The sequence below is a fragment of the Arvicola amphibius genome, chromosome 7, assembly GCF_903992535.2.
Source record: "Arvicola amphibius chromosome 7, mArvAmp1.2, whole genome shotgun sequence".
Classification (NCBI taxonomy): domain Eukaryota; kingdom Metazoa; phylum Chordata; class Mammalia; order Rodentia; family Cricetidae; genus Arvicola; species Arvicola amphibius.
The window spans coordinates 66,199,317-66,218,663 of NC_052053.1; the positions used below are offsets into that span (position 1 = coordinate 66,199,317).

A 19,347-nucleotide genomic window follows, 5' to 3' on the forward strand; every position below is an offset into this window, starting at 1 on the left:
CAAAAGAAACATATTTGAAATTTTTCTGAGTATGTCAGACAGCATCACTGAGAAATGAGTAAAATTAAAAAAAGTCTCAAGTGTTCTTGCTGTAGAAATTCCTACCATCAGTAGACATTGTTACCCACCCACTTGGGTGTGGCCTCTTATATTATTTGTGCCAATGTAAATGATACCTGGAATCTTTTCTAGGATTCAGGATTTGGTTGCTGTTCCCATTTCCAGCAGAGGATTGTGATCTGTGACTCTACCCCTAAATTAATAACGCACTAAGATACTCAATTCTGAGCTAGTATTGGATTTCTTTTATGCATCCTTCTTCATCTGGCTCCCAGATGACAGTAGGTATAGACCCAACAGATATTATAGTGCCTTTTACAACTGATAAAATTAAAAAGTTAAAGGAAGACAATGAACCATAACAAAGAACTTATGCTAAATTATGGGTGAATAGCAATTATCCCAAAAGCAATAAACTTAACCTGATAGAAAGATCTTCTTGGATTCTTCTCCAAATGTAAATGATGCTCCAATAACTGGCACCAGTAAATTTTATACCAATGTAAATACATCATGGAAGGCAGGTTACAAATCAGAAGAAATAAGTAAGGTGGAAGAAAGCCCTTATAATGCTGCCCAGAAGTCAGAATTATATGCTATTCTCATGGTGCTAAGGGATTTTAAAGAACCTCTTAATATAGTTACAGATTCACAATATGCAGAAAGAATTGTTTTGTATATTGAAACCACTGAATTTATACCAAATGATACAGAATTGGCTTCATTATTCACACAGTTTCAAGATATAATCAGGAATAGACTTTGTCCCATATACATAACACACATCCAATTCCATGCAAGTCTGCCAGGTCTTCTAGCACAAAGTAGTGCATAAATTGATCGATTATTGATTGGAAGTGTGTTGAAGGCCTCAGAATTCCATAAGAAGCATCATGTCAATAGTAAAGGTTTAAGGAAAGAGTTTTCTATTACATGGCAACAAGCTAAGACGATTATAAAGAGATGTCCTACTTGCTCTTTTTATAACCAAACACTTCTATCTTCAGAGACTAACCCAAAGAGTACTCAAAGGAATGAAATCTGACAGATGGTTGTATTCCACTTTGCAGAATTTGGAAAATTAAAATATGTACACCACATCATTGACACTTATTCAGGTGTTCAGAGGGAAACTGCTTTGAGCTCTGAAAAGCCTGATTCAGTAATCACACATTTATTTAAAGTTATGGCCAACATGAGTATACCTGCACAAATAAAGACAGATATGGTCCAGCATATGCCTCTAAGAAAATGAAACAGTTTTTTGCTTATTATAATATAAAGCATATTACAGGGATAATACACAATCCTACAGGTCAAGCAGTTGTAGAAAGCTTAGATCGAACTATAAAGGATATGTTAAACAAACAGAAAGGGATGGAAAATACCCCCAGGAATTGATTGCATAATGGTTTATTATTATTGAATTTTCTTAAAGCCAATGAGAAAGGGACCACAGCAGCAGAGACACATTGGATAATAGAAAAGTCTTCTGAATTAAAACAGCCAGAGTATTTCAAGGATGTGTTGACCTCACAATGGAAACCAGGAGATGTGCTATGTTGGGGAAACGGTTTTGCTCTTGTTTCTATAGGAGAAGAAAAACTGTGTATACCATAAAAATTAATAAAGATTCGGTTTAAAAAAAGAGAAACCTCTTGAGACAGAGAAATGACAATTCATCCACAGAGATGGCAATCATACAGGTGGTAAGAAAACATTATAAGGTTTGGGGCAGGATTCTGCTATTGTCTTTATTGAAAAATATACATCTTCAAAAATTCAAGAGCCCTGAATGCTTGGGAGCTGACAGAAAAAAAATAACTATCCAATAAGGATCATAGAAATATGACTTGTAAGGACAGGTAATCAAAACACATACATTTAAACGTGTGTGTGTGTGTGTGTGTGTGTGTGTGTGTGTGTGTGTGTGTGTGTGTGAACATATAATGCTGGGGCTTTGGGTTTGGACAATGGCTCTTTCCTTTTCTAAGTCCAAGCAAGTTATTAAAATAAAAATTAGGAGTTTCTGTCTCATGTCAAGAACCATCTGGTAAGGGACAGAAAGAAGAAAGAGTTTAGAAAAAGTTTTACCTTTCTTCATACCGATTTTTGTCTCTATCTTTGAATATATATGTCAGTATATGTCTATATAAATATTGTTTAAGTTTTCCACAATGAGCAATGAATTTTTCTGCAGTAATTTTGGAGTTTCCAGGAAGAAGATCTGGCCCCACAACAACTCCACCTTGTTGATATGACATCATGATGCTGATAGTGCTACTATAAGACCTGATTTGGGTACCAGCTGCTCAAGATGGTTCCAAATTGATTAGCTGAAATGGTGTACATTTTTATAACGCTCTGCCCGGAACTCCAAATAGGAACTTCAGAAAAACCCTACTGAAAACTCAGAGACCATTTCCAATTATACCAGACAGTAATCTTGGAACTTAACCATCATTTTACTTTCACAGGATCACATAGAAAGTACATCACCTCCATGACTGCTGGAAGTATTTCTAGAAGAAAACATTCCCTCTTCCAACAAAGTTTGTTCTTGGGGTTAGGGACATCATTTAGCAATTGATTATAAATAGAATAAGATTTGGGGTTTGGGAAAACATTTCTTAGGCTAAAGGATCTCTTTGAAAAAAATGGGGAAATTAAATGGAATAATAGATTAGTGTGAGCTTATTCACACTAATAATAATAGTGAGTAATAGAGTGAATACTTGTAAGCTCTTATTTATAGGCAAATTGCATTGGTAGAGATTCTTGTATATTGATATAAACTTCAATTGTATTAAATATGTTCCTATTTTCATCTACAATATTTGTATATCTAGGCAAATTTATTTTGTCATACTGTATGCATGCATGGTTCTACCTCTCCTTAAAACATTTTTGCATGTAGATGCAATTTTAGGATATATTTATCATATTATAATGTATATTTCTACCTCCAATCAACATATTTTTATACATTGCTTACATTTGTGTGTGGAGCTTTTAAATTTCATATTGATTCTAAAAAGTCATGACAGTATGGAAGCACAACATTTTCCATGCATATGGTGAAAAGAGAACTAAATATGTGTGTTGAATCCCTAACAAGGAAAATGTGTACACAGAGCTCCATAATGCTTCAATTTCTATAACTGTCATCAGTGTATGATGTCTTATATCTGCTCTGAGTACTGCCTTGAGCCCAGCTCCAACTACAGAGCCTATTATGGGAGGAAGATATGCAAATAAGGCTTCTTTGTGCCCATAAAATGAAGCCCTGCCCTGCCCCTGCAGCACTGGCAGAGGAGACACACACTGGATTCCCAAGTCCTCCCAGTCAGGGTTCAACATTGAACACAGGACGCTTACCATGGACTTTAGGCTCATATTGGTTTCCTTTGTTCTTATTTTAAAAGGTAATTCATAAAGATGAGATGCTGTGTGTTGTGTGGACATGAGAAAGAGAAAAAATGTCTTCTGTGTCAGTTTTCTAACCAGAATTCTTTGTGTTTCCAGGTGTCCAGTGTGAGGTGCAACTGCTGGAATCTGGAGGAGGCTTAGTGCAGCCTGGAAAGTCCCTGAAACTCTCCTGTGCTGCCTCTGGATTCACCTTCAGTAGCTACTGGATGGACTGGGTCCACCGGGCTCCAGGGAAGGGGCTGGAGTGGGTTGCAGACATTAATCAAGGTGGTGGTACCACCAGGTATATCAGCGCTGTGAAGGGCCGGTTCACACTCTCTGGAGACAATGCCAAGAACACTCTGTACCTGGAAATGAGCAGTCTGAGATCTGAGGACACAGCCATGTATTACTGTGCAAGAGACACAGTGAGTGAATGTTATTGTGAACTCAAGCCAAAAACACCGCTATGGGGAACACCAAACCAGCAGGGGGCGCTGAAAGCACTTAGAGATCTTGGTCACAGAAGAGCCTGCTCAGAGAAGCATGGAAGACTGTACTTCTCTGTGTCTGCACTGTCTCTCCTTATCACACTTAAGAATTTTCTCTACAGGTTTAGTGTGTAGAAATCCTTGAATGTCCAAATTATTATTTAAATTTCTGGTTCCAGTTGTGTTGTGAATGTTTATTTATTATAGTGTTTCTCCTTGTTTCCCTTTATCTCTGTCTCCCTATCTCTGTCTATTTCTCAGTCTCTCTCACTCTCCCTCTTTCTCTCTCTTAATCTTTCTGTCTCACTCCTCTCCAGGTGTGTGTGTGTGTGTGTGTGTGTGTGTGTGTGTGTACGTATCCTGACATAGATGCATTTCTCTAATAATCTGCATCACTTCCTTTGAGACAGAGTCTATTACTGGGCCTGGATCTCAACGACTGGGTAGTCTCGTTTACTGAATCCCAGTGATGGTTCTCACTCCACATTCACTATATGGTATATTGCTTGACTGCTACACCCATTTCTCTTTTTTTATTTATTTAAGGATTCTGAGTTCTGTGTTCAGAACCCACTGAATGGATCTTGTGTGGCAAAAAGTTGTTTTTCACAGCCCCATTATAGTTGCTTTTTAAATTGAGGATGTACTTTTACCTGAACAAAATGCAGATCATCACACAGAGCAAAATGATCCAGTATAGTGATCAGCATCAGTTCCTGAAAAAGCCAAAGAAGGCAGTAAACCCTCAAAGATGCTGGCAACTCAGAACCGCATGTGTGTCTAGAGGCCCCTATGCCATCTCTTTGTCTCCATGACCACTACAACACCCACACAGAAGAATGTACCTCTAATTATAACAGTGTATTTGCTTTAATAGTTCTCATTCAATGCTGTGATTTAGCCCAATGGTCTAGTTCCTATATAGTTTATGTGAGACTTTGATTCAAATGGTGATATTTCAAAATATATTGATCATTTTGAATAAACACTGTGTTTGAAATATCACCACTTTCTCTTAAATAAATATATAACATTGTTATAACATCCAAAAGAACAGTTTAATTTTTTTCTTTCCAAAAAATTTCTTTTTTTTTACTTCTCTAAGTTCTGAGTCACAAGGTTAACAGATAGCTCTGGGAATCCAGATATGAGAGGTGATGTCCTCATGAGCACACAGTGTTCTGCCCTCCATCCTCTGATTGGGATAATTCACCTTGACCAGTGAAAGTGTACAGAGGAGGTTACTTAAAGCTAAAATTTTTCATAACCACGGAAATGGATCTTAAACCCAAAAGAATTAGCTGCCTGTAACTATTGATATGAGTGCCATTTACCCAAAGAATGAATGACACCATATTATGGGAATGGAGAAGAAGGGATGCCTGTGCTGTGGAAATGGGAATGTGGTCCTACTAAGACATTATAAAAACTGGACAGTTCCTCAGAGAATTACAAAAGATGATGGGACTCTGCAATCTCACTTCTTGATAAGGAGAAAAAGAAGCAGAGTTGGTGCAGGAAGTCAAGAGAGGAGGGAGGAGAGGACAGAAGAGACATGAAAGGATGAGAGGCTGGAAGGGTCAAAGGAGTGAGAGAAAGAGGAGAAAAGGTAGTGGGATGAATCAATATAATCAGAGTGCAGTATAAATGAGCATGGTTATTTGTTTTTAAGTAGAATGAATGACATTGTGGGAAAAGAATATTTTCAAACATCATATATATTAATACACATATATCCATCTGCTCTTGTAACTGTGTTTTTGGGAAGGATTGTCTCTGTTATTGTATATCTGTCTCTGTATATGTCTGAGTGTTTGTGTGTTTACTTCAGTGATGCATACTTTATCATTATTTATAAAAGTTTACATTACAGAGGTTATGACAACATCATTACCACTGAAACCTTCTCTGAGGTTTGCCTTCAGGCTCAGGGCCTCCATTACCTTGAGTAAGCCTCTGAAGACATTCCAGTTCCCATTCTTCCTTAAGAGTCAGATAGAGACCTGGTGTTTGCCACACTATGGAGGGCGTAGATAGTGGGATGTCCCACCAGGTGGCTGATCCCTCACCTCCTGGCTCTCTCTTTATTGTAGTAGGCTTCCACTGAGGTTGCAGGAGGATAGGAGACTTTGTGGACAGGATCAGGCTTGTAACTTGCAAGGTCTGATGGATAGGGTGGGAGTATTGGGGAAGCCAACCTACAGGAAAGTCTCCTGATGCCTGGCCTAGAGAAGTTAAGGCAGATGGGGGAGAGGCCTGGGGCTTTGCCCCACAATGGAGTGTTTGAGAGTAGGGTGTCCTGCCAGGTGGCTGGTCATTCACCTCTTGGTCCTCTCTTGTTGAAGGAACTGTAGATGGAGCGGTGGCGCCGAATGAGGCGCGCAGTGTGGCTACGGGGACGCGCCGGAGCCGAGGGAAGGGGGATTGCAGGCCCCTGGAGAAAGGGGGGGGGCACGTTGGAACGCCAAAATGATGCGAGAGATTTGAAATAACCAAAAATAGTCCTTTTGGAATAGATCAGTTTTAATAAAAGAAGAAAGAGGGACACTTACAAAGCCAAGGCTCCAGCGAAGCAGAGGGTGATGCGGGGGAAAAAAACAGGGTGGCTATCCCCAACCCGGTTCTTATTAAAGGTACCTCTCTCCCCTGGGGCAGCCAAGCCCCTGAACGCAGGGATTAGGCCAGCTGCCCCAACATCTCCCCCTTTTGTCTAAATAAGGCAGATTCAGAAACCAAATATAACTATATACAATGGGAATAGATCATATAAAATTACAAGAAGTAAACAATATTAGGCGAGGAACATATAACAAAAATTTTACTAAACATTCTACTTCAGGAAGTCTAAATAATGTAGAAGGTAGCTACAATTATCTAATCTTCAACCCCATCAAAGATCTGAGAAGGGACGTAATATTACTAAAGCAACCAGGAAGCACAAACGAGAAACTTCCAAAATGTGCAACAGAAGACAGAGACAATTGACTTCCTGGGCAACCACACGAAATCTTGTTAGCAATGTTGAGGCAACCATTTTCCCAAATATTGTTTATAAATGTTCTTTTACATTTAAAGGGGGAGATGATATAGATATGAATAATTTGCATTGGTATGGATTTTAAGGTCAATTTGTTATATGTATATGTATTTCTGATCTTGATTAAAGTATTGTAATTGTGTAGTTCATTTAAAAATGTAATGTATAATTAGGAAATATAGGTTTTTTTTTTTAGCAGGCATGGTAGCCCATACTTTAATGCCACATGCAGGACATGGAGGCAAAGGTAAGCGAATAACTTTCAGTTCTGGACCAGCCTGGTCTACATAGCAAATTCCAGGTTAGCCAGGAACAGACAAAATGAAACAACAATCAAACAAACTAAAACAGCACCAAAGAGAACTTCCCCTTCAATCCTGCTTAAAATGCAGGTGTTTTGCTTTCAAATAGTAAAACACATATGGTAGTCCATCATATTTAAGTTTACATTACTTGACATCATCGATAACAGTTAATCTTGTAGTTATGTTATTAGATTTTCTAGATATGTAGAGATATATTTCAGTTAGATAGACATTCTTCATATCTTTCAAAGACTGCAGAATATGGCATTTAATGTTTTAATAACTTAGGGTTTTTCATGACAATGAGACATGTCTGCTCCTGGCAGCACCAATCTACTTCAAGAGGATGGGCATCGAAGAGGCTCCTTATGGAGTTTGATAGCCATTTGGGCAAGAAACTGCTCTTGCCTGGACTGTTGCATAAACTGGACACAAAGAACCTGCAGAGAGAGGACTGCTGAACTTGCCTAAGGGTGAGACGGTCTTTTGAGGTTCCTGATTCGTGAAAGAGTCTGTGAGACGGTCTGCAGGACACAGCAGAAAGTGACTGAACTGTCTTTGGAATTTCCTGCGTCATGGAAATGTCTGCTGGACACTATGGGCCTGAAGGCCGAAGATGGATGCCCCAACGGTACAGAGGAACTTTGGGTGACTGTCCAGGCAGTGAATTGTCTCTGTCATTTCTACAGTCTGAAAGTTGCATATGACTTGTTTACTTAGGTAATATTATATCCTTCTGGAGTCTTTGATGGAGTTGAAGAATAGATAGTTATAGCTTTCCTTAGTTATGATAAAAGATAAAATAGATATAAATATTGTAACTGTAATTCTTGCTTGATAACTCTTGTTACATGTAATTTTACTATGTTAAAGTTAAAGCCTTTCTTTTTTGTTTAAACAGAAAAAGGGTAAATGATGGAGGAGTGTCTATGTGTTACTTTCATTATTAATAAAAATACTGCCTTGGCCCTTTAAGAGACAGAAAATTAGGTAGGCAGAGTAGACAGAACAGAATTGTGGGATAAAGGAAGCAGAGTTGGGGAAACGCTTCAGGCAGTCGCCATAGTGAGTCGCCATGTTTCTCCTCTCCGAGATGGACGCAGGTTAAAATCTCTCCTGGTAAGCGATCCACCTCGTGGTGCTACACAGATTACTAAATATTGGTTAATGCAAGATATGAGAATCCACCAATAAGAAGCTACAAATAATGGGCCAGGCACTATTTAAATGAATATAGTTTCCATGTAATTATTTTGGGTAAAGCTAGCCGGGTGGCGGGACACAGCCCCGCCGCTTCCTTCTACACTCTCTGTATTGTAGAAGGCTGCATTTCAGAGTTCCACTGAGGTTTCAGGAGGATTGGTGAGTTTTGGGCCAGGGTGGGACTTGTAGCTTGCAGGGTTGGTAGATAGGAAGGTATTGTGGCCACCTATGGCAGGTAACTCTCCTGCTGGCTGGCTAGAGAAGCTGAGGCATGTAAAGGAGAAGCATGGGGTTCTGCCCCACTATGATGGGCACAGAGAGTGGGGTATGCTAATGGGTGGCCAGTCATTCACCTCTTAGTCCTCTCTGTATTGTAGCAAGCTGTGTTTCAAAGTTCCACTGAGGTTGCAGGAGGATAGGTGAGTTTGGGGGTGGGATAGAACTTGTAGCTTCCTCAAAAGGAATATTATCAAGTAATTTAAGATTTTAACATATATATTATGTTCTGAGTAGTATGTCTGTCTTTGTGTAGGTTTACATCTGTTGTTATATCACTGTTCTGGTGTTTATGTCTTGGAGTTAGCATGTTTGCTTCAGAGAGGCATATTTTCTCATATTATATTAATAGTTTACATTGCAGGGGTGACCATAGCATCCTCTGACCACAGAGCCCATCTAAGGCATCAAGTGTCCTGAAAAACTGGGAATTGGAGTTTGACTTCAGTATCAGGGCCTCCCTTTCCATAATAAAGTCTCTAAACACAGCCCAGCTCCATTTTCTGCCTAAGGGCCAAAGTTACATTCAGAACTCAGTGGCTGAGAACCCAGCTCAGCAGCCCTGTCTTACTCACCTCAGTGTATGGCAGACGCCATGTTGCCTATTGGCACAGTCCACTCTTATTTTACCTTTTAATTCAGGTGTGCGGTGCTCAACATGAAAATGAGATCACAACCAGTGCTATGTGTCCTTACAGAAGATAAAGATGTCATCATTTCATGTAGTCCAGATTCTGGATAGAAGCCACATAATGGAAATGAAGTTTCTTCCTCTCTCTCTCTCTCTCTCTCTCTCTGTCTCATATTTCTTTGGCTTCTTTTGTCTTTCAGACCATACCTTCTTGAGATTGATGCACAATTTTCGATCCTACAATTTTTCTGCTATCTTACATACAGTCATATGTGGTGACATTATGAAGACTTTGGAGAGGCTGGTGTTTGATTTAGATTTAGATACCAGAATACTGTAATAATAAATGTAATTTTCTGTTTGAAAATGTGATGTTTTAAAAGATAGGAGGGCTTGATATATAGCTCTTGGTTATAGTGTTTGCTTTCCATGTGCAAGGTCCTGAATTCAAGAAACAAGCCCAATTTAAAAAGAAAAAGATCAGAACTGTATACAGAAAAATATCATTTCTCACATTAATATACTTGAAATATGCAATTTTGTGGCTGGAGAAAGAATGACAACCCCTATGTTAGTAAGGGACGATGAAAGTTTTGGAGAAGGAACAAGTATACAATGAGTCACAAGAGTCCTTTTCTTGCTTCCTAGAATAACAAGCAAGTCAGCTTAAGTCTGCAGCTTCCATGACTTGCTTCTAAATAGGTACAAAGTTCAATCCGGGGAAAAGGAAATATTTGAATTTATGGAAATGCTAATAGTCACAATGTGTATTTGCACATGGTTGTGGGTGTCACAAGTTGATCCTGAATGTATTCCTTAGTTGACATATTCCATATTTGTTGAGAGGGTCTCACACTGAACCTGGAGCTCAGAGGTTCAGATAGAATGCTGGGATGACAAGTCACAGTGAGTTTCCTGTCACCACCTCCCAAGTGCTGGAAATGAAGGTTAAACCATCACACCCAGCTTCATAGTCAAGTACTGAGAATGCAATTAAGGTACTCATACAAGGAGGCAGGCTTCTTAGCCCTAAGGAATCTAAGTTTTGAATTTTGTTGCTATATTTTGTGCATATTAATAAAACATTTTAAAATATAAGACAAACACAAGCATTATATAATGTTTTTAAAGATAAAATGTATTGTCAATTATTGATTTTTAAGCTATTTATTGTCTATTTGAAAATGAAAGCTCATTGTCTGTTTGAAAATGAAAGCCATGAGCCTAAACCCTAAAACCACCATAAAACTCCACTTGTTATAGAGTTTGGCAGTTTGAGAAAGAGAAAGGACCTGGAAAAAATGAACGAAGTAAATAATAATCAGAAATTTTTCTATAAAAATATTTCAAATTTTTACAAAATCTGCATGAGATAGTCAGAAATTGTAGTGTATACTTTTAATCCCGTCACTAGGGAGACAATAGTAAGAGAATCTCTCATGGTTCAATATCAGCTTAGTCTATATAGTGAGTCCAAGCCAACCAGAGTGACCATGTCAAAAGAAATCCAATCCCTCTGCCCGCAAACGTGTTTACATGTGGGTGTGATATTGTGTGTGTGTGTGTGTGTGTGTGTGTGTTTGAATGTGTGATTGTGAAAGACTCCCAGAGTGGGGAGACCCTCACTCAAGTCTCAGGATAACAGGACCCCCCAGGAACTCACGAGAGACCATCCTTGCTGCAATCACACAAAGTTTATTGACAGGACAGGAACCAGTGCACTGGGGCCGAGACTCATATTTCATGCAGAGGAGGAGTTCGACCCCAAGTAGCTGGGAAAATGGGGTATTTAAGGGAAGAAACCATAACCTAATAATCCAAAGGGGGTATGGAGGGTGTCATTGAAAAATTCAGAAATTACCAGTGATAATCACAAGGGGGTAACTCCCTGTTTCTCAAGATTATGATCTAACTTTATCTTCAGCTAGTTCCTGAAACAGTCACTGAACAGGCTAATCTAGATTTTTGATTCTTCTCTCCATGCTTAGATTTTTGGCTCTATTTTTTTCTGCTAAAGGGGTCTGGATTTATCCAGGTCTTTCAATTGTGTCAGAAAGTGTGACTACATGGAAGGTAATTGGTTTTGGTGACTGCGTGTGTAAGCGTGACTCTGTGTGTGTTGGGGTGTATGGCCGCATTTAAACGTGTAACTGTGTGTATGATGGTGCTTGAATTTGTGCATACATTCACCATCCCTACATAATCCTTTCATCAGAACAATTTTAAAATGTCCCCGCCTGTTATCTTTGATGAGGTCAAAACCATGACCAAAAGCAGAGCAGCAGCGACAAAGGCTGTCTCATTTGAAAGTCTTTTATGGCCTGAGAACAGCATTGTCTCATAAATATGTAAAATTCAGAAAATTCCAAGGTGCTCCTGACACAAGGAAAGAGTTCTGCTAACCTCCCTGGTTAGGCATGGCCCTGTCCAAGATCCACATTATGGAGAAGCCATGTCTAATCCAGAGACTGGAAAAGACAGAGTCCCTCTATAGAAACACAACAGCTTGTGGATCTTTTAAATCACATAGATATGGTAAGGAGATACAACAGTGTGGAAACACAGCATGTTCTGAGCACCTGCGTGAAAGAGAACTAAGAGAAGTGTGGTGAATCCTTAGCAAGAAAAGGTGCACATAGAGATTCTTCAGTACGTAAGTCTCTGTAACTGTCATCATTGTCTTTGATACCTTATATCTGATCTGAGCACTGCCTTCCCCCAAGGGTTCAACTCCAGAGCTTGCTACAGGGGGAAGACATGCAAATAAGGCTTCTCTGTGCCCATGAAAACCAGCCCTGCCCTGAGCCTGCAGCTCTGGCAGAGGAGCCCAGTCCTGGATTCCCAGCACCTCCCATTCAGTGATCAGCACTGAGCAAAGATCACTTACCATGGACTTATGGCCTATTTGGCTTTTCCTTGCTGTTATTTTAAGAGGTAATTAATGGAGAGGAGATGCTGTCTGTGTGTTGTGTGGATATGAGAAAGAAAAATAGTTTCAGTGACAGTCTTCTGACCAGCATTCTCTGTGTTTCCAGGTGGCCAGTGTGAGGTGCAGCTGGTAGAGTCTGGAGGAGGCTTAGTGCAGCCTGGAAAATCCCTGAAAATCTCCTGTGCAGCCTCTGGATTCACCTTCCATGATTATTACATGAACTGGGTCTGCCAGGCTCCAGGGAAAGGCTTGGAATGGGTCGCAGATATTAGTGGTGATAGTAGCGACATCGAATATTCTGATGCCGTGAAAGGCCGATTCACCATCTCCAGAGACAATGCCAAGAACACCATGTACCTGGAAATGAACAGTCTGAGGCTTGAGGACACAGACATATATTACTGTACCAGATTCACAGTGATGCAAAGTTACTCTGAGATCAGACACAATCCTCCCTGCAGGGCACTTATGGCCAGCAGGGGACGCAGAGAGCACCCAGAGGTCTGGGTCAGGTAAGAGCCTATTCAGAGATGCATAAAAGGCTGGACTCCTTTGTGTCTGGGCTGACTCTCCAAATCATGCTCGGGGATTCTCTCTACAGGTATAGTGTGTCAATTTTTTATTCAGATTTCTGTGATCCATTGTGAGATGCTGTGTGGTTTCCATTTTATTTCTCCCTCATGCTCTTTCTCTCTCACTCCCCTCTCTCTCTCTCTCTCTCTCTCTCTCTCTCTCTCTCTCTCTCTCTCTCTCTCTCTCTCTCTCTCTTTCTCTCCCTTTTTCTCTCTCTCTCTATCTCTATCTCTCTGTATCAGTTTGTGTTTGCTGTGCTGCGGGACTGTGTCTGTCAGTGTGTCTCTGTTTGTCTGTATGTTTGTTTGTCTTAGTGTGTAAGTGTGTATAAGTATAATTCCATACTTGTTAATATGAAATTTTGTGCTCAATCAACCTACACCATATGTTTGAGACAAATATATTTCACTGGCCTTAGATTGCACTAACTGGCTATACTGGTTGCACAGTGTTCCACATTTGTAACACTATCTCCACATCTTAGAGGCATTGGTTTTCCACACCAAGTATTTGCTTTTTTAGCTATGAACAGTAGAAATCCCATTCATACATTCTTATATAGTGAGAACTTGAATGACATACCTATCTCCACAGCCTTATTATTGGGTTTTTAATATATAAATATATTTTATCCTCTGATCAGAGCAAAACACAGAGCATGACAAAGGGAGAAAGTGTTTCTGTATGGGGACTGGAATCAGATCCTAAAAGGACAAAAGGGTCTGGAAATTGTGAAGTATTAGATTTAAAGCAGTTTCAATATTTACCATCTAAATTGAATCACTGGGATTCAATTTAGAGCCAACAAGGAAATTAGGCAGGGTCAGAGACCCAAGAACCCTGATGGCCTTCACTCTCACATCAGACACAGGTGTGGAACTGGAACTGGCTGTGTGTGAAGCTCCATCATCAAATGTGATGACAATGCAGCCAGTGTCACTCACTGATCTTCAATTAGCTGCAGTCAGTCCCTAATCTACTCACAGACAGCATGTCCTTTGTTTACTTCTTTAATATTTATTTCTTGTTCTACTCATATAATTGTCTAATTTAAAGGGCATAGGGAATTTTTTTAACATGCTCATCCATTTTCTTTCCTGCAGGCTCCTTCCAATGACTTATTTACACTGCCTCTCAGCACACATGATGAGTAGTCACTGTTGTAAAATCTGAGACAGATTCTTTATCTGCAGCTCAGGACTATTCAAGCATGGATTCTACAGAAACCTGAAAAAAAAAACTGATGATTCCTCACTTATGGTATGTTGGAATCCTATGGATAGTGTCATTATGAAAGAATAGATAAGCATTGGAAACCGGAATGTGTTATTTATTTTTCAGTGAAAATGTGATGACACCTGAAAACTGATCAACGCATGCTGAGACTGTCTTGAACTTTTCTCACCTTTGACTAAGCCTGGGATACTCTGGTGTTCTGTGAGTTCTGGAAAAGTCTCAGGACAAGAACTGTGTATTCATAAGTTCAGCCATTAGGCAAAGCATCTGGAAGTTGCAGAAGGAGACAAGACTGCTCCTACAAAGCAATTGCATCTTCTCTGCACTGCCCTTCCAGCATCAGGTCCATACAATTCTGGGAGGACTTTGTTCCTGACCAACAAGAAACCCAGACTTCTGTCATGGTTATGACAGCTCACAGACACAGAACGGCTAGTGAATGACTCAATTACTGAAAAATGGTCCAGCCAGGCTGCTGCCTGAGACTGGCCATTGTAGTGATTGCCTCTCATTTTCATCAGACCTTGGTTAACTCTTTTGAAAACATTTCTTAATGGATTTGTTCAGAGAACTAAGCACCGCCATTCTTTTTTTTATTATTAAAAATTTCTGCCTCCTTCCCGCCTCCGATTTACCTCCCCCTCCCACTACCCCTCCACTACCCCTCTCTCTCTCCTGTCCGAAGAGCAGTAAGGTTTCCCTGCCATGTGGGAAGTCCAAGTTCCTTCCATCCAGCTCTAGGAAGGTGAGCATCCAAACAGGCTACCAGGCACCCAAAGCCAGTATGTGTAGTAAGATCCAAATCCAGCGCCATTGTCCTTGGCTTCTCAGTAGCCCTCATTGTCTGCCATGTTCTGGGAGTCCGGTTTTATCCCATGCTTTTTCAGTTCCAGTCCAGCTGGCCTTGGTGAGGTACAATTAGATCAACCCCACCATCTCGGTGGGTGGGAGCACCCCTAGCAGTCCTGACTTCCTTGCTCATGTTCTCCCTCCTTCTGCTCCTCATCAGGACCTTGGGAGCTCAGTCCAGTGCACCAATGTGTGGCTCTGTCTCTATCTCCATCCATCGCCAGATGAAGGTTCTATGGTGATATGCAAGATATTCATCAGTATGACTATAGGATCTGGCCTTTTCTGGATCCCTCTCTTCAGCTGCCCAAGGAACTAGCTAAGGGAGTCCCCCTGGATACCTGGGAACCCCTCTAGAGTCAAGTCTCTGGCAAACCCTAAAATGGCTCCCTTAATTAAGATATATACTTCCCTGCTCCCATATCCACCCTTCCTATATCCCAAGCATCCCATTCCCCCAAGCTCTCCACATCCTCCCCTTAACTCTTTTCTCTCCCCATCTCCCCTTAACCCCATCCCATCCCGCCCCGAAGTTCCCAATTTTTGCCCGGCAATCTTGGGCATAATATACATCCTATATTATATCCAGGAGGATAACTATTTGTTTTGCTTTGGGTTCACCTTCTTATTTATCTTCTTTAGGATCACGAATTATAGGCTCGATGTCCGTTAATTATGGCTAGAAACCAATTATGAGTGAGTACATACCATGTTCATCTTTTTGGGCCTGGGTTACCTCAATCAGGATGCTGTTTTCTATTTCCATCCATTTGCATGCAAAATTCAAGATGTCATTGTTTTTTACCGCTGAGAAGGTCTCTAATATGTATTCCACACTTTCTTCATCCATTCTTCCACTGAAGGGCATCTAGGTTGTTTCCAGGTTCTGGCTATTACAAATAATGCTGCTATGAACATAGTTGAACAAATGCTTTTGTAATAAGATAGGGCATCTCTTGGGTATATTCCCAAGACTGGAATTACTGGGTTCTGGGGTAGGTTGATCCCAAATTTCCTAGAAACTGCCAAACTGCGTTTCAAAGTGGTTGCATAAGTTTGCATTTCCACCAGCAATCAATGAGTGTACCCCTTACTCCACAACCTCTCTAGCAAAGGCTATCATTTTTGTTTTTGGTTTTAGCAAGTCTGACAGTGGTAAGATGGTATCTCAAAGTTGTTTTGATTTGCATTTCCCTGATAGCTAAGGAGGTTGAGCATGACCTTAATTATCTTTTGGCCATTCAAACTTCTTTTGAGAATTCTCTCTTCAGTTCAACGCCCCATTTTTTATTGGGTTAATTAGCATTTTAAAGTCTAGTCTCTTGAGTTCCTTATATATTTTGGAGGTCAGACCTTTGTCTGTTGTGGGGTTGGTAAAGATCTTTTCCCAGTCTGTAGGCTGCCTTTTTGTCTTAGTGACAGTGTCCTTTGCTTTACAGAAGCTGCTCAGCTTCAGGAGGTCCCATTTATTCAAGGTTGCCCTTAATGTCTGTGCTGCTGGGGTTATACTTAGGAAGTGGTCTTCTTTGCCCATATGTTTTAGAGTACTTCCCACTTTCTCCTCTATCAAGCTCAGTGTGTTCAGATTAATGTTGAGGTCTTTAATCCATTTGGACTTGAGTTTTGTGCATGGTGATAGATATGAATCTACTTTCATTCTTCTACAGGTTGACATCCAGTTATGACAGCACCATTTGTTGAAGATGCCTCCTTTCTTCCATTGTGTACTTTTAACTCCTTTATCGAAAATCAAGGGTTCATAGTTTTGTGGGGTAAAATCCAGGTCTTCTATTTGATTCCATTGGTCGACATCTCTGTTTTTATGCCAATACCAAGCTGTTTTCAATACTGTAGCTCTGTAATAGAGTTTGAAGTCAGGGATGGTAATGCCTCCAGAAGTTCCTTTATTGTATAAGATTGTATTGGCTATCCTTGGTTTCTGGTTTTTCCATATAAAGTTGATTATTGTCCTCTCAAGATCTGTGAAGAATTTTGATGGAACCTTGATGGGGATTGCATTGAATCTATAGACTGCCTTTGGTAGAACAGCCCTTTTTTACTATGTTGATCCTCCCAATCCAAGAGCAAGGGAGATCCTTCCATTTTCTGGTATCCTCTTCAATTTCTTTGTTCAGAGACTTAAAGTTCTTGTCAAATAGATCTTTCACTTCCTTGGTTATAATTACCCCAAGATATCTTATGCTATTTGTGGCTATTGTGAAAGGTGATACTTCTCTGATTTCCCTCTCTGCTTCCTTATCCTTTTTACATAGAAAGGCAACTGATTTTTTTGGAGTTGATCTTGTATCCTGCCAAGTTACTGAAGGAGTTTATCAGCTGTAGGAGTTCTTTAGTGGAGTTTTTGGGGTCGCTTATGTACACTATCATAGCATCTGCAAATAACGACAGTTTAACTTCTTCCTTTCCAATTCGAATCCCCTTGATCCCCTTGTGTTGTCTTATTGCTATTGCTAGAACTTCAAGCACTATATTGAAGAGATAAGGAGAGAGTGGACAGCCTTGTCGTGTTCCTGAATTTAGTGAGATTGCCTTGAGTTTCTCTCCGTTTAATTAGATGTTAGCTGTCGGCTTGCTGTAAATAGCCTTTATTATATTTAGGATTGACCCTTGTATCCCTAATCTCTCCAAGACCTTTATCATAAAGGCGTGTTGAATTTTGTCAAATGCTTTTTCAGCATCTAATGAGAGGACCATATGTTTTTTTTTTCCTTCAGTTTATTTATATGATGGATTACATTGATAGATTTTCATATGTTCAACCAGCCCTGCATCTCTTGGATGAAGCCTACTTGATCGTTGTGGATAATTTTTCTAATGTGTTCTTGGATTCGGTTTGCCAGTATTTTATTGAGAATTTTTGTGTCAATGTTCAAGAGTGAGATTGGCCTGTAATTCTCTTTCTTGGTTGAGTCTTTGTGTGGTTTAGGTATCAGGGTAACTGTAGCTTCATAAAAGAAATTTGGCAATGACTCTTCTGTTTCTATATTATGAAATACCTTAAGGAGTATAGGTATTAGGTCTTCTTGGAAGTTCTGTTAGAAATCTGCATTGAAACCATCTGGTCCTGGGCTGTTTTTAGTAGGGAGGTTTTTGATAACAGTTTCTAATTCTTCATGACTAACAGGAATATTTAGATTGTTCGCCTGGTCCTGGTTTAACTTTGGTATATGATACTTATCTCAAAACTGTCCATTTCTTTTACATTTTCCAATTTTGTGGCATACAGACTTTTGTAGTAAGATCTAATGATTCTCTGAATTTCCTCTGTGTCTGTGTTTATGTCCCCCTTTTTATTTCTGATCTTAATAATTTGCTTATTCTCTCTCTGCTGTTTGATTAGTTTAGATAGGGTTTGTCAATCTTGTTGATTTTCTCAAAGAACTAGCTTTTTCTTTCATTGATTCTTTGGATTGTTTTCTGTGTTTCTATTTTGTTGATTTCAGCCCTCAGTTTGATTACTTCCAGTCTTCTACTTTTCCTAGGTGAGTCTAGTCCTTTCTTTTCTAGAGCTTTCAGGTGTTCAATTAAGTCTCCAATGTGTGCTTTCTCTGTTTTTTTTTTTTAAGTGGGCACTTAGTGCTATGAACTTTCCTCTTAGCACTGCTTTCATAGTGTCCCATGGGTTTGAGTATTTCGTTTCTTTATTTTCATTAAATTCAAGGAAGACTTTAATTTCTTTCTTTATTTCTTCCTTGACCCAGGTGTGGTTCAGTAGTTGACTGTTCAGTTTCCATGAATTTGTAGGCTTTCTGGGGTAGCATTGTTGTTGATTTCTAATTTTTATCCATGGTGATCTGATAATATGCAGGTAGTTACTAATATGTTTTTTAACTGTGGAAGTTTGCTTTGTTACCGAGTATGTGGTCAATTTCAAAAAGGTTCCATGAGCCACAGAATGGGCAGAATGGGTAGATGTCCTATAGATGTCTGTTAAGTCCATTTGGTTCATTACCTCCATTAAGTCTCTTAATTCTATGTTAGGTTTCTGTTTGATTGACCAGTCCATTGGTGAGAGAGCTGTGTTGAAGTCTCCTACTATTAGTGTGTGTGTGATTTGATGGCTGCCTTGAGTTCTAGTAATGTTTCTTTTACACAAGTGCGTGCTTTTATATTGGGGGCATAGATATTCAGGATTGAGACTTCATTCTGAAGGATTTTTCCTGTAATGAGTATAAAGTGTCCCTTTCCATCTCTTCTGATTGATTTTAGTTTGAAGTCAACATTGTTAGAAATTTGTATGGTCACACTTGCTTATTTCTTAGGTCCATTTGCTTGATAAACCTTTTCCAAACCCTATACTCTGAGTAGATGTCTGTCTTTGTGGTTGA

At 39.7% G+C, this 19,347-nt stretch overlaps 2 gene segments (V, D, J or C); both read left to right on the forward strand.

Moving 5' to 3' along the window:
- The first annotated feature begins 3,439 nt into the window (after positions 1-3,439).
- On the forward strand, positions 3,440-4,094 carry LOC119819837. The segment is given in 2 exon segments: positions 3,440-3,485; positions 3,586-4,094. Coding segments are annotated over 2 exon segments (555 nt in total).
- An 8,175-nt stretch (positions 4,095-12,269) lies between these two features.
- On the forward strand, positions 12,270-14,560 carry LOC119819838. The segment is given in 4 exon segments: positions 12,270-12,345; positions 12,447-12,852; positions 14,107-14,173; positions 14,408-14,560. Coding segments are annotated over 4 exon segments (672 nt in total).
- Positions 14,561-19,347: the final 4,787 nt, after the last annotated feature.